Raw genomic sequence first — 15,691 nt, 5'->3', positions numbered from 1 at the left:
GTTACTTTTGCTGACTCAGAAGCTTAAGCTGGCACTCTGTATTGGCAGTGAACTCTTTACTGATCTGCGTTCTGGGTAAATTTGAGAAGTATTTCCTCATCTCTATAATAATTTATTACTAATGGGTACATGAGTATATTTTAGCAGGCATCAGAAAGAAAAAGCAAGGGACAGAAATGTTTTTTCTTTGGTCCTTAAACTGATAATTAAGAATGCTGTTTGTTTTAAATAACGTTAAGTATTGAGAGTTAAATGTAAAAAAATTACTATTATATGTAAGAAATAACATAATAGAGCAAGCCCCATGATACAAATAAAAGGAGGTAAGTGTCTCCTCCTGCTCTTTCTGTGTAACTCTCCCCTTATATCCAGCTTCAGCCGTTTCAGCCTAGCTAACTGTCTTGGACCTGAAAAATCTAATTCCCAATTATTGTCCCCCTCACACAAAGTGACAACTCCTTTGTTTTAGTTTATATTTTTGCAAATGTCTGCATTCTAGCAGTGTAGCGACTGTACATCAATCCGAGGGACTTTCTCTTGCACCTGGGCTACCCCTCGAAGACCATTGATGAAGTCCCTACCCCTTTTCCTTGCTGAGAGCCAGGCTTTCTTTCCCTTTAGTGGGCACTAAAGAGAAGCACTGTTCTATCTCTTTTTCATATAGTGACATCCAACAGCTACTTAAGAAGCTTAACTGCTTCTTAATGCCCAGGACTTCCATTGGCAAAACTTGCAGGGCTTAGCACAAAGGTCCTACTGTCTAATTATGTTTTCAATGAGAACCAGCTATCTTCTTCCTCATCTGTATTTATCTTGTCACAACTTTTCTCAGAATGATTTAATATAATAGGCATTTTGTAGACATTCTAATGCACTTACCGTAAGTTAGATTATATAGTTATTTGATATTGTGGGTGATGCTGTGAATTTGTGATTTGCATGGCTTCAGATGTCATAATTTTTCCCCCCACTTTCTAGGAAGTAACAGCTAGCAGTCGCCACTATGTTGACAGGCTATTTGACCCTGATCCCCAGAAAGTTCTACAAGGTGTCATGTAAGTAGTATGTATTTAAGAGTCTATCAAGTCTTGTTTGTTTTCATGTTTGAATCTGCCAAATAAATATTATAATTCTGAAAATGCAGGGTTACAGCTTTTTTTCTGCCATATTGGAAAGTCCCCTTAATAGTCATGATTTTAATATTGTACTGTTAAAGAATTGTCTATTGTATAGTTAACTGACATGGCTAGCCTCATTTTTTTTTATAGGATACTTGTTTTACATTTTAAAGAGTGTTCGCACATGTGTCAAACACAAGGCCCGCGGGCCAAATCCAGCCCGCCAGGCCTTGCAATGTGGCCCGCACCGCGCTGTCATCACTGCACTCCGCTGTCAGTTTATGACATTGTCAGTTTATGACTGTTCAGTAAACCATTCGGCCCGCGATTTAGGCTGGATTTTAGATTTTGGCCCCTTCTCTGATTGAGTTCGACACCCCTACGTTAGAGAATGCTTTTGTGACTTTAATCTCTAGCAAAAGCAAGAGAATAAAATTGATGGTTTTTCATAATTGAAAAGGGTTAGGAGAATAGCTCAGAGGATTTTCTGTTTCTCTTGATTTTGGTTAACTCAACTGACTCTAAGGTTCTAATACCCTAGTGATGTTTTAAATATCAGAATTTAGAAAGCAGTCATTAGCAATTTAAATAAACTCTTGTAAATGCCCCCTTTTTTTTAATCTAAAATTCCATGTTTAATGAGAGGAAGTATTTTTAAACAACATATCTGAAGTGATTATGCTTTTAAAAATTAATTGGGACAAGTGTGATAACATTGTAACTGATTGAAAGACAGAATTCACCAAAGAGCAGATTATCATGCACTTAACACCATAGTTCTATAAGGTTTAGCCTAAGGGAACCACATAGACCTGCAGGCCTGACTGTGTCCAGGGGAAGGAGGACACAAACAAGTCAGGATGAGACAAATTTGGGATAGTAGCAAAGGCACAAATGAGCCCCTTTCTTCTTCTCTTTTACCCTGCTAGTGTAATCGGCCAGTAGTGCCTTCAGTTTAACTTGCTCAGCCTTGGCAAGGCTACTGACTGCAATTCTTTTTCAGCCCCAACCTCTCTTCTACCTCTCAGCCCCCAAGGCATTGTAGAAGGGATGTCTTGGGAATGTGGAAGGGAAAGTTAGGAGCTGGATGGAGACCTACCTGGGATACTTGACATGTATCTTCTCAGTTTACAGAAATAGGAGATGGTATTTGTTTTCTCGTGTTAACTGTGCTTTTGTCCCCTTAACTAGGAGACTTTATAATGATTTCATCAGTCCCTTTTAGGCTAGTTGATTATTGTCAGAAAATGTGGTATTAAATCTGTCTTTAAAGTGAGCATCAGCATGTGAACTAAAGAGTCCCAGTTTTGATTCCCAGTCAAGGGATGTATCTCTGTTACAGGTTCCATCAGGCTTTGGTTGGGGCATGTGTGGGAGGCAACCAATCAATGTTTCTCTCTCACATCAATGTTTCTCTCTGTCTCTTCCCCCCCTCCCCCCCTTCCACTCTCTCTAAAAATCAATGGGAAAATATACTTGGGTGAGAATTAACAAAAAAATATGTATGTAGGTTGATACCATCTCTCTTTTAATGTGGAGCTCTGAGAAAATCCCCAAACCTGAGTCTAGTTTCCTCATCTGTAAAGTGGCGTTAATCTTACTCAAGGTTGTGTTGAAGATTAAATATGGCTATGGAATGCTTTGTAAACTTCAAAGCAGTATATAAACTTTGGATAGTTTTGTTGTGTTTCCATATTAGATGATAGTTACGAGTTTGCATTTTACAAAAATATGGATTTCTATATGGTACATTTTATGGCCCACTGATAGTAACTTCTCTGATAGTTCCAGGTCAGGCTGGCTTTATTGCCTCTTATGAGACAGATTTCTATCCTAAAAAGTATTGAGTGTGTTATGATAGAGGGTACCTGGGGGGGCCATCTAACCCATACCTGGGAGTTGTCAGGTCATGCTTCTTGGAGGAAGCAACATGACAGAGTGTAGCCCTGGAAAGTGAGTAGTTAGCCGGGGAAGGAAATAAAGTTGTGAGGGAGGGGATGAGGTGAGAGAATAGCTGTTATTGGGAGCAAGAAACTTCATCTGGCTGACTCTGGCTCTGAAATGGGATCCTACACTGTACTTAGGTTTGCTAAAGATGGGTAAGGTGATAATTATTGTCTTTTTTGTTTTGTTTTAACTCTTTTATAGAAATTATAGCATCCCTTTATAGCAATAGCTGAATAGAATTTATTTGCCTTAATAGAAGGCATTAGCATCTCTTCTTCCTTATCTAGCATAGGCATATTTTACTGATTAGAGCTGGCTCCTCCATGTCCTTTTTGTAAACTTTTAGGAGTACTGGACAGCTGGAAGGGGTTTTGTTTGTTTTTCTAAAAACATTCACTCTGACATGGTTTCAGATATTTGGAGTGTGTTTATATGGTAATGTGGGGATACCTCATTTCTGCTTAGTTTAGGAAGAACGGGGAGACATCTGGGGAAATGTTACGGTTGGGAGGTCCATAAGAGAGAGAGCATCTGGAATGGCACTGATAGACAGCCGCTAGACAAATGCATGTGCCGCATTGGTATAGGCAGAACACAGAGAAGGAAAGGAGATGCGAGCCAATGGCAAACTGATAATTTTGAAATAAGCTTAAGAAAACTGCAAGCATCCACAAGGAGGCAGGAGCCTGGGTGTCCAGTCTCACAACTCTATTTTGCTAAATGAGGCTTTGAAATCACGTAGTTTTAAAATTAAGTATCAGAACTTGGTAAGAACCTTGGTAAGTAAATAATACTACTATATACCCTGTGAACCAAATGGAAGATCTGACTAATAGTTCACAGAGAGACAGATCAGACCCTGAAAATTAGGCACCGAGCTAATGCAAGAAGACTGGGCAGATGCACAGTGTTTGGCTCAAGCTTTTAGCAGAGCACTATGCCATAGTAGTGTTTTTCTGCAATAATCAAAGAAGGTAATGGAGGAAAAGGATATTATAATTCTTACTAGGGTTCTAAATGCCAGTGAATTTGGTTGGTATTGGAAATACATGCTGAATGTAACAGTTAATGTTTTTCTGAGTAACTTTCCTCCCCTTCTGTTTTCTACTCTGCTTTTCTACAAGATAATGGTTTGCCAACTATAGAACTTTTTCAGGATTATAACTTTCAGTGTTGACAAAAAATTCCTGTATTTTGTAGAGTTCTGCCACCTGGAAGAGGGAAAGTCTAAAGAGATGCTGGTCAAGTATGTAGCGGAGCTTATTTAGGGGGAGAAAGAAACGCGTGAGCTAAGAACTCTGAGGCTCTATAAGCAATGGCCTGAAATTTATCGGACCTGACTTCCCCTTATAAATGTTTTGTAACATCCCCTGTACTATGCTGATATTAAATCCATAATATAACAAACTCACATACATAACTCTAAAAATAACGCCTTCCCTCCATATAATATAAAGGAGAAATAAAAAAGGTTTTTTCTAATGTCTCAATATGTAAATGCTTACATGCGACTATGTTAGATACTTAATAAAGCAGTGTGAATTCAAGGGCTACAAATGTGGACTCATACAGGTGTATGGTATTGATGACTACCATGAGTGCCAGTGTGCTAGTGACCTGATTTTCCAAAATGAAATAACTCCTAACAAAAAGTACAATCTTCCTCTTACTTATAGGGCAGGTATAATATTGAAAATTATATATATTTTTTTAAACTACAAAAAATGCTTCCTATTTGTAAAACTATGACCAGAAATTTTTAGAAACCTCAAACTTTTGGAATGCCTGTAGGGGACTGGAATGCCTTCTTTCCCTCTTTGAGAACCACTGCTATGTAGATCTCATAGTTGTTCTATATTAAATAGGGCTACTGACCAGAGTATTTTTATTAAACATTTTATTAGTGGTAGCAGGTTTATTTTGAGCTCCCCACCCCCCCATCCTTTGGGACGAACCTCATGTTTGTGAATCAATTGGTTATTGATAGAGATACTCTTATCAATACAGTTATATTCCTAGTATAGTAAAGATATGTGTTTAACTAGAATAAAAATTACTGGTGGGTATGTAAGAAATATAAAACATTTACTTTTAAATATCTTTAAAAGATAATTGGTTGCTTAAACAAACATAGTAACAATATATTCTATTGTTTCTAATTAATTTAAAAATAAAACATGTGCCGAAACCGGTTTGGCTCAGAGGATAGTGTCGGCCTGCGGATTGAAGGGTCCCAGGTTAGATTCCGATCAGGGGCATGTACCTTGGTTGCAGGCACATCCCCAGTGGGGGGTGTGCAGGAGGCAGCTAGTTGATGCTTCTCTCATCAATGTTTCTAGCTCTCTGTCCCTCTCCCTTCCTCTCTGTAAAAAATCAATAAAATATATTAAAAACAAACAAACAAAAAAACAAAAACGTGTGACAGTAGCAGCTTAAAGAATGGATGGAGAAGTTTAAGTTTTTGCAGTGCTCTTACAATACACATGAATGGGGATAATATCCCTTGAAACATGTGCATTATAGGTTGCAAAGCAATCACTAAAAAAACAACAGATCAAAGCCCAAAGAGGTACAGCAAATAAGATAATAAAGGAGACAAAATAGAATAATAAGAAATATTCAGTCCAAAATAATTCAGAAAAAAGAATAAACAAAGTCATTCTTCCTGAAACTAGGCCAGAGATGTTCTGTGGGCTGGTTGCTTTTGTTTTCTACTCCCAGATGTGAGAAGGCGATCTATATTTCTTTATATTCAAAGGTTTGGTGGCTTTTTTTGAAGAACTCGGCATTTACTATTGGGAGTCTTTTGCCAGTACTCAGGGTATCTCCCACTTCCCCCTCTCCACTGCTGTCCTTTTACAGCCCCACGTTCACTCAGCACCCATTTCTGTCCCTTCTCTTTGGCGGTTCAGGGGGAAAAGGGTCAGTGCATTAACTTTGTCACTAACTTCTGTACTTGCCAATTCAAGATGTGGCTTAATAGAGATCAAGTGGAAGAATTGATCTTTGATTTTTATTCCATGACTAGAGGTCCAGTGCATGAAAACCCATGCACTCGGGGGCCAGGGTGGGGAGTCCCTCAACCTGGCTGGTGGCTGAGCTGAGCTCCTCCTGTGGGAGCACATTGACCACTGAAGCTGATCCTGCATTTAATGTCTGCCCCCTGGTGGTCAGTGCACATCATAACGACCAGTTGTTCCAGGTCAGTCTGCCTTTAGGGTTAATTTGCATATTACCCTCTTATTATATAGGATATTTCAACATATTATACCCTTTTCTCTACCCCTGATTTCAGAGACATGAAAAATGCTGTAATTGGAAACAACAAGCAGAAAGCCAACCTCATTGTTTTAGGAGCTGTTCCAAGGTATGTTTGCTATCATTCCTTGTTCTGCTATTCATACTCATTCTAATGTGTTTCTCATTCTCAACCATAGACTAATATTTTTTCTGTATTTCTTAGAAGCATCTTAATTTTCTTAATTAATGCCATGAGTTCTTTGAAGCATCTGTAAAAAACAAAACAAATTAAAATACCAGAGAATGGGCAGTGAAGTGAATGTATGAATACTTTTTAGAAATTCAGGAAGATCATTGACCCTGCAATAAAAGACTGTTGGATAGAGAGGCAATGTATACCAGCCTGATTCATTCTTCCCAGTCTAGAGCCCTGGCAGGTTTTTTTGTTTGTTTGTTTGTTTGTTTGTTTTATGAATGGATAACAATTTCTCAGGATTTTAAAATCTGTTTTTGAATTAAAAAGAGAGAGAGAGAGACCTGGTTGGTCTTTAGTTCTACTTTTCTGTATTTAATTTCTAATTTTTGAAATTCTGTTTTTTAAGTTAACAGAAAGTTTGAATTCTTCTGATAACCTAATATGCTTCCTTTTGGCAGATAATTTCAGTTGTATAACTTTTGATTTGCTGCTACTACTCAGAACTAAGTTTTTTGTGCAGTTGCTATAAGTTTTTCATTCAGAATTTTTTTTTTTAAATTTTGCATTTTAAAAAAATATATATATTTTATTGATTTTTTACAGAGAGGAAGGGAGAGAGATAGAGAGTTAGAAACATCGATGAGAGAGAAACATCGACCAGCTGCCTCTTGCACATCCCCTACCGGGGTTGTGCCCGCAACCAATGTACATGCCCTTGACCGGAATCGAACCCGGGACCTTTCAGTCCCCAAGCTGACGCTCTATCCATTGAGCCAAACCGGCCTCGGCTCATTCAGAATTTTTAAATGTTTTGTTTTTTTCTGTTATCTTTTGATATAGGATTAATGGTTATATTGTTTTTATCATAACCAACTTCAAATATATACTTTAGTAACCATAAAGCACTCAGTAGCCTTTTTAGAGGATTAGTGTCCAGTATGTAAATATGCTTTAGGCCAGGGCATGGCCAGTGTTGCTCAGTGGTTGAGCATTGACACATAAACCAAAAGATCATCAGTCCATTCCCAGTCAGGGCACATGCCCAGGTTGCAGGCTCAATTCCCTGTAGGGGGCTTGCAGGAGGCAGGCAATTGATGATGTTTCTCTTTCTTTTTTTTTTTTTTTTTTTTTGAGTTTGAAACTTGATTCCTTGGAATATTTTTATTTTTTTTTTATTTTATTTTATTTTTTTAAATAAATTTTTATTGTTCATATTATTACAAATGTTCCTTCCCCCCCCCCCCCTCACCATTGCTCTCCTCCGCCAGGTTTCCACCCCACCCTCTGCCCTTTCCCCACTCCCCATTGTCCTCATCCATAGGTGCACAGTTTATGTTCAGTCTCTTCCCACGCCCCCCTCTCCCCTTTTCCCAAGAATCATCAGTTCACTCCCCTTCCATACCTCTGATTCTATTATATTCAACAGTTACTATTGTTCATCAGATTTTTTTTTTTAATTTCCTTGGTTTTTAGATTCACTTGTTGATAGTTACGTATTTGTTGTTCATAATTTTTATCTTTATTTACTTTCTCTTCTGAAAGAACCCCCTTCAGCAATTCATATAATTCTGGTTTGGTGGTGATGAACTCCTTTAGCTTTTTTTTATTAGTGAAGCTCTTTATCTGACCTTCGATTCTGAGTGATAGCTTTGCTGGATAGATTATCTTTGGCTGTAGGTTCTTACTATTCATCACCTTGAATATTTCTTGCCATTCCCTTCTGGCCTGCATGGTTTCTGTTGAGAAGTCAGCTGACAATCGTATAGGTGCTCCTTTATATGTAACTACCTTCTTTGCTCTTGCTTCTTTTAATATTCTCTCTTTGTCTTTTGCTCTTGGAATTTTAATTATGAGGTTTCTTGGTGTGGTCCTCTTTGAATTCCTTTTGTTTGGAGTTCTGTGCGCTTCCTGGACTTGTAAGTCTAATTCTTTCACCAGGTGGGGGAAGTTTTCTGTCACTATTTCTTTCAGTATGTTTTCGATATCTTGCTCTCTCTCATCTTCTGGGACCCCCATAATTCTGATGTTGGTTCGCTTGAAGTTGTCCCAGAGGTTTCTTACATTATTTTCAATTTTCTGGATTCTCTTGCCTTCTAGCTTCTGTGGAGGAGTGTCTTCTGGCTCTTTATGTTCCAAATCTTTGACTTGATTCTTGCGATCTTCCCTTTTGTTTTTAGGACTCTGTAAAATATGTTTTATTTCAGACAATGTATTCTTTATTTCTTGTTGTTCCCTTATCATTTCTTGATGATCTCTTTTCATATCCTCATAGGTCTTATCCATCTTTTCTAGGAAATTCTTGAAAAACCTTATAAGCGTAGATTTGAACTCTATATCCAGACGCTTTTTGTCCTCCATTTCTTTTGTTTGTGATTTATTTTGTTGTCGCATTTCGCAGTTACAGATGGGGCGAGGTTTCAGGGTGGAGCCTCGATGTTTCTCTTTCATTGATGTTTCTTTCTATCCTTCCCGCCTCTCTCTAAAAATCAATAAAAGCATATTTAAAATATGCTTTAGGGAGTGTGAGAGTTCTTCCTTAGAATAAGGAAGATGGTCATAAGTGGTGGATAATTAGAATTTGGAGAGTAGTGGTTTGGAAGGCTGAGCTGGAATGGAAATGGGAGAATCCCCTGATTCCCCAAATGGGAGAATTGAAGAAAGAAGAGAGGTCCCCTTGTTTGAAAAGCTGCACAAGGATTCTGAATATTCCCTGTAGGCTCAACCTTTGTGATCTCAGAGCTATAGCTCTGGTTATTCAAGGTCCATATCTAGTCTGAATGTAAGACCCAGCAGCACTTGGCATTGGTTGTCTTCATTCTGAAGTGGCAGATAACAGGGACTGTGATGTTGCTGTTTCTATAGCAATCACTTTGGACAACTTTTACATTTATAGTTCTGATAAACGCTTGAGATTATATGATTATTCTTTTGCTCAAAATGAATAAAATCTCTTTTAGCTTTCTTTTCCAAACACTTCTTTATTAAATTATCAGCTGATAAAACAAATAACCATTTCCTATCCTCTATAAGCTTGTCAACAGTATTTTTAGCATGTGTGATGTATTGGTAGTCTTTTTTTGTCACAATGCTTTTAGCTAATTTACTTTTAAGTTTCTTAGTCTCTTCTGTTTATCAAATTTATTCTTTTTAGATTGTTGTACTTGCTTCAGCAAGAAACCTCAAGCACAGAGCTGAAGACAGAATGCGCAGTGGTGTTGGGAAGTCTTGCTATGGGTACTGAGAACAATGTCAAGTCCCTGCTGGATTGCCACATCATCCCTGCCTTACTGCAAGGTGTGTGGGGAAGTCACACTTGTACAAGCGAAAATTAGGGTCAGTTTGTAGTTCTAAATATGGCTGAAAACCTTAAATCTGTTTTCTGTTAATAGGACTGTTATCTCTAGACCTGAAGTTCATTGAAGCTTGCCTTCGATGTCTGCGTACCATCTTCACCAGTCCTGTCACTCCAGAGGAGTTATTGTATACAGTGAGTTTTAGATGTTTTTTTAATCATCAGTTACATTCAGTGATGTCGTACTTGTAATCTACTTAGCATCTCGAGACTCAACTGTGTACATTATTAAAAGGTCTCAAGAAGTACTAATTCTTGCTAATTTGTAAATGTCAAATAATCTAGGCTTTATAAAGAAGTGAAAGATAGTCTCAGACCTTGAGGGATTTATAAGCTGTTTTTTAAGACCCATTTTGATCTCTTGCTATATACAAATTAAGGCAGTGTACTTAATGCTAAATGAGGGACTGGGAGTTCTGCTCATTCTAGGTTAAATCCAGCAGAGAATACTATATAGAGAAGCAAGAATTTGACCTGGGTCTTGAATAATGGATAAGATCTAGAGAGTAAAGAGGCCAGTCTAGGAGAGAAACTGTAAGAGAATATGCAGGATAAAGGGCAGGATAGTCTAATGCAGGAAGGGTATCAGTGTTAGTTTCAATTGGAGAGGTGGAGCAGAATCAGTTTGCAAAAGGTTTATTTACCAGGCTAGAACAGAAAATTCATGTGAGAGAATCCAAAGATTTTGGAGTCATTCAGTAGTTTTAACAAACCTCAGGGATTATTAGGGGATATTTTTATTTGTGGGTTACATGGTGCTTTCTTAATGAAAATTATCCAGGCCAATAATTTTCAAATACTCCTATTCATAATCCACAATAAGAAATACATTTTTTTATTGCCACATGACAGTTTCATAAATGTGAAGCCCTCTGATTTCTATTACATCCTTTTTCATTAAAGAAAAAAAATGCTGGTTGTGATTCTGAGCCAACACAAAGAATCAGAATGCCAAATTGGACACATGTGAATCAGTGATCTTGCCCAGAATCATGCTTTACAAATATTTCAAAAACATAAGCAATCAAGAGGCAAAACAATCAGAGAGGGGAGACATGTCACATGGCTTCATAAACTGTCCTTCCCATATCAGACACGTGTTCCCCTGGCTGGTAACGATACATCCAATATAATAAAAGCCTAATGTGCTAACTGCTCAGTTGTTTGTTCAACCAACCAAAGCATACATAATATGCTAATGTATGCTAAGGCCACTCAACCACTTATTATGATGTGACTGACCACCAGGGGGCAGACAGTCGACTGGTTAATCAGTTGCTATGATGTGCACTGACTACCAGGGAGCAGACACTCTGACCAATAAGTTAGCTTGCTGCTGGGGTCAGGCTGATCGGGACTGATCGGCTGGACATGCCCTGGAGCCCTCCCCCGGTCCCTCCACGGCTGGCCAATCTCTTGCGTCCCTCTCCAGCCCCAGTCATGCACCCGTGGGTTCCCTTGGCCTGCCCTGCACCCTTTCACAGTCTGGGACTCCTCAGGGGATGTGGGAGAGCTGGTTTTGGCCCCATCTCTCGGGCCAGGCTGAGGGACCCCACTGGTGCACAATCCGTGCACTGGGCCTCTAGTAGTACTATAGAGGAGGTTTGTGAGTCACCTTAAACAGCAGGGAGGCTCTAAATGACACATCTGAATTGTAAATGTCAGGGATTTGTGTGACATTCTTCAGGGAGCGATGCCTCATAAATCTGGAAATTGTACACTGCAGTGGTTCTCAAATTTGAGCATGTTCTACAGTTGCCGGGAGGTCTTGTTAAATACAGATTGCTGGACCTTAACTCAAGTTTCTGACTCACTGTGTCCGGGGTGAGGCCTGAGAATTTGCATTTATAACAAGTTTCCAGGTAACTTAAATGCTGCTGGTCCTTGGAGCACTCTTTTAGAACTGACACAATAAGCAGTCCCTAAATTGGTAATTCTCCTCACAACATTCCACGGGGCTCTCCTCCTAGTAAATATCGGTCTGTTTTCCTAAGGTCCTATTGTCTTATTTACAAAGAAGTTAAACCAGTCACTGGTCTTCTTTAATTTAGGTCGGTGATTTTCAACCAGTGTGCTGTAAGAATTTTTAAAACATGCAATATCTGATTAGTCAGGGGCACCAGCCTCTTTTCCCTCAGATTAAAAAAAAAAAAAAGAAAACGATAACAGTCAACACAATAGCCATCCAATGTGAATCAAAATTATAACTTCTTCTTCTTCTTCTTTTTTTTTTTTTTGTCAGATTGGGGGGAAACATAACATTTTTTGGTATGTCGCAGGATTTTTAGTGTTTTATGTGTGCCATGAGATGAAAAAGGTTGAAAATCGCTGCCCTCGAAGTTTCCCATCAACCCCCAACCCAGTCAGTAATAGAGGGAGAAATGGATCCTGGCCAGCTGCTTAACTCCTTCCTCCTCATACTTTAAACTGGTTTCATAACTCACTAATGAATTATAGTGCATAATTTGGAAAACTCTGATTAATGCCAACTTTCTAATATGAAGAAAGAAAAAAAAAAGACTCAGGGACATTGCCTGACTTTCACAGTAAGAACATGTAAATTATGAAGCATCTCAGTTTTGTGCCTCAGAGACAATGGAGAATCCGTGAAAAGTGTCGGGTAGGATGATGACAGAGTGTAATGTTGTGTGGGACAGTGAAGAGGCCAGCTGCCGCGCAACTCAGGCACTCAACGGAAGACAGCGGTCAGATTGGAAGAGGGCAGGATGTCTAGTTTGAAATCTCACTTATCCAGTGAGCAAATTATATAACTATTTGTTGCATGTTTACTCAACTATAAACTGCAAATATGTGACAGTCTTGGCAGAAAGGGGGGCAGGTATGAAGAAATGCAGGAAAACTGAGGGATTAGAGAACAATGGAGGAAAGGAAGGAGATAGAGGATTCTAGAAGCCTAAGAGAGGCTTTTATATCTTCCTCTCAAGAGCTTTCATAGAGTTGTTTTTTAAATTCCTCTTGATTACCTGATTTATCTTAGTTGCTACCTGCATTCCTGTCTTCTGCCACTGTTTTCCCTTCTCCTTCAGTCCCCATATCTTCTCTCATTTTTCTATGCATTTAGTACTTGACTTTTTTGAGGTTTTCTACGTTTTTCATTTGTTTTTAAACTGCTTGTGATGACACAGAGGGTTATACTAAGCAGTGGGGAAAGATTCTACTTGGAAACCACAGCCTTCTCTTTTCTACTTAGTTTTTATGTATCTTGAGCATTCTTTTCTTTCTAAGAGAAACCTCAATTCTTGTTATTCCTCACACTGTATTTCTTTTAAATTTTCTTCCTTGCCTTCTATTGTCTTTTGTCAAAGTGTGATCTATGGACCAGCAGCATTGGCCTCATTTGGGAGCTAATTAGAATGCAGAATCTTAGGTCCTAATCCAAACCTACAGAGTCATAATGTCCGCACGGAGAGTGTCTTCTGGGAGTCTGCATGCACAGTCTTTTTTGAGACACAGAACTCTAGGACTCATGGCAGCAGTGACGAGGATGCTTGAGCGTAATAGTCGCCTTTCCATTTGTGGTTCCTTTCAACTTTTAATTCCTTTCACGTTGTGAGAAAAAGGAGATTTTTGGAGAGAGCCCTACAGCAAGTTGGGTGGATTCTTCTCTCTTTTGTACCATCATGTATGTTGTTAAGTGTCAACAATAGAGAGAGAATACCCTATAAATGAGAAGTTGCTATTGCAAAGATTGAATTACTTTACTATAGTCATTGTGAGAGATTGCTACTGATTACTGATACTTATCATAACATCTCAGAAATCATAATTGCCAAGTTTTATTTTTATACAATAACTGGGGGGAGGGGAGGTCCCCTCAGTCTGGCCTGCGCCCTCTCACAGTCTGGGGCCCCTTGCTCCTTACCACCTGCCTGCAGCAGAGGTGGGAAAGGCTCCTGCCGCTGCCATCCATTAGCCATTGCCAGCCATTAGCCCGGCTTTTAGCTGAACAGCACTCCCCCTGTGGGAGTACACTGACCACCAGGGGGCAGCTCCTGCACTGAGCGTCTGCCCCTGGTGGTCAGTGTGTATCATAGCGACCAGTCGTTCCACCTTTCAGTCAATTTGCATATTATACTTTAATTATATAGGACTCCTCCTTATAAGCTATTTATTATTGTATATCTTTACCTCACATTTGGGTTTCAGAATAGATTTCTGTCAAGGCTTACTAAAACGATTTTGTTTTATTGTGGGAATGTAGGCTGCTTATTCGAAAGAAATTGAGAATTTTCTGCTCTTATATTTTATTGTCAATGATGAACATTAAAGCCCTTTTCCTTATTCTTTGCCCAGACAATTTTGGTGGCTGTGTTGCTTTGTTTTCCAGTGTTTCTTGAACAGATCTGACTTACTGTCATTAAGATAAGAGGCTTGCATAAATACCTGCTCATGGAAATAGTTCATTAGATGTGCTCCACGTGCCTAAGTTCCTTATTGCTGTGCTCTCCTTCCCTTCAACTCCAGGACGCTACGGTGATACCACACCTCATGGCGCTGCTTAGCAAGTCCCGCTACACCCAGGAGTACATCTGTCAGATCTTCTCACACTGCTGTAAAGTAAGAACCAAATAAATAGTCAGTGTAATGTAAAATCTTATATGCCCTAAGGAGATGTGTCTGTGCATTTCCTCCCAGAGATAATCTATACGTACAGGCAGACCTCTGTATATATACCCTCCCCCTCCTTTTTTTTTTTTTTTTTTTTTTTGACATAAATCAAAGTATACCATGCATACTTTCTGCACCTTGCATTTTTCACTTAACATAATTTGAAGACTATTCCATATCAGTACATAGGAGCTCCCTTATTCTTATAAACAGTCATCTAGTATTTTGTATAGATGTGCAGTAACTTATTTAACTAGTCCTCTATTGTTGAACATTTAGCTTGTTTCCCATCTTAATATTATCACAAAACAATGCTGCAACAAATACCTTGTATGTAAGATATTTTAAAAGAAATGGAATTGCTGCATCAAAGAGTGTGTGCATTTGTGATTTTATCATACACTGTCTCGTGTAGAGGTTGTACCATTTTATATCCTGTGTGTGATCATGACTGCTTCCCTACACCTTCAGTTTCTACATTGTTGGAAATTATTTTAAGTAATCTCTTACAAGCAGAACTGAGAGGTTATTCTGCTCTTTGTTGAGAGAAATTTCTCTTACTTAAGGGACCTGAACCTAAACCTGAGGAGTGTGAAGTGCTACTTACTTTGTTTCATAATTTACACATTGAGTGTACTCTTTTGATAACAATGGATGATTATTTGAGATCTTTCATAATTTCTACACGTTTGCTAATTTCTAACCAAATAATCATTTATCACCTGATGATTCTGTAAGTTTTCAGGGCGACATTACTCACCTATCATTTATAATACAAATACAAAGTAAGGAGTCTGGGGAACTGTAGGAAAGAAGGGAAAGAGAAGTGAACATCTACGTACTAAACTAGGAAGATCACAGATCACATTTTAGAGCAGTTTCCCAAATAAATGAAAATTAAATAATTTGGTTCCATAAAAATTACCTATTATTGATTATAATTTAAATGTTTAAACCCCTTCCCAAATCCTAAAGGAAGTTCACAGTCCACTTAATTCTATTTAAGATTTTTGTCAAAAATCTTTGAAGTTTCCCAGTCGGAGAAAGATAAATATCACATGATCTCACTCATATGTGGGATATAATGATCAACATAATTTGATGAACAAGAATAGATCCAGAAACAAATGTCAGGGGGGGATGAGGTTAGAGAGCAACCAAAGGACTTGTATGCATGCATATTAGCATAACCAATGGACACAGGCACTG

At 38.6% G+C, this 15,691-nt stretch overlaps 1 protein-coding gene across 4 annotated transcripts in view; it reads left to right on the top strand.

The window, feature by feature from the left end:
- The window catches only part of ARMC8 (armadillo repeat containing 8), a 75,981-nt gene that overhangs the window by 17,626 nt on the left and 42,664 nt on the right, over positions 1-15,691 (top strand). For 2 of the 4 annotated variants that reach the window (XM_084901772.1, XM_084901773.1), the window contains exons 2-6: positions 979-1,055; positions 6,361-6,432; positions 9,653-9,795; positions 9,891-9,988; positions 14,339-14,431. In XM_084901772.1, the coding sequence (XP_084757898.1) occupies positions 979-1,055; positions 6,361-6,432; positions 9,653-9,795; positions 9,891-9,988; positions 14,339-14,431 (483 nt within the window). The remainder of the gene's footprint in view (positions 1-978; positions 1,056-6,360; positions 6,433-9,652; positions 9,796-9,890; positions 9,989-14,338; positions 14,432-15,691) is intronic. The other 2 variants (XM_084901774.1, XM_084901775.1) reach the window with 1 other exon arrangement.

Source organism: Pipistrellus hanaki (genome assembly GCF_964339955.1).
Source record: "Pipistrellus hanaki genome assembly, chromosome: 13".
In the NCBI taxonomy this organism is placed as follows: Eukaryota; Metazoa; Chordata; class Mammalia; order Chiroptera; family Vespertilionidae; genus Pipistrellus; species Pipistrellus hanaki.
The sequence above is the reverse complement of the archived record's forward strand: the minus strand, read 5'-3'. Positions and strand labels throughout refer to the sequence as shown.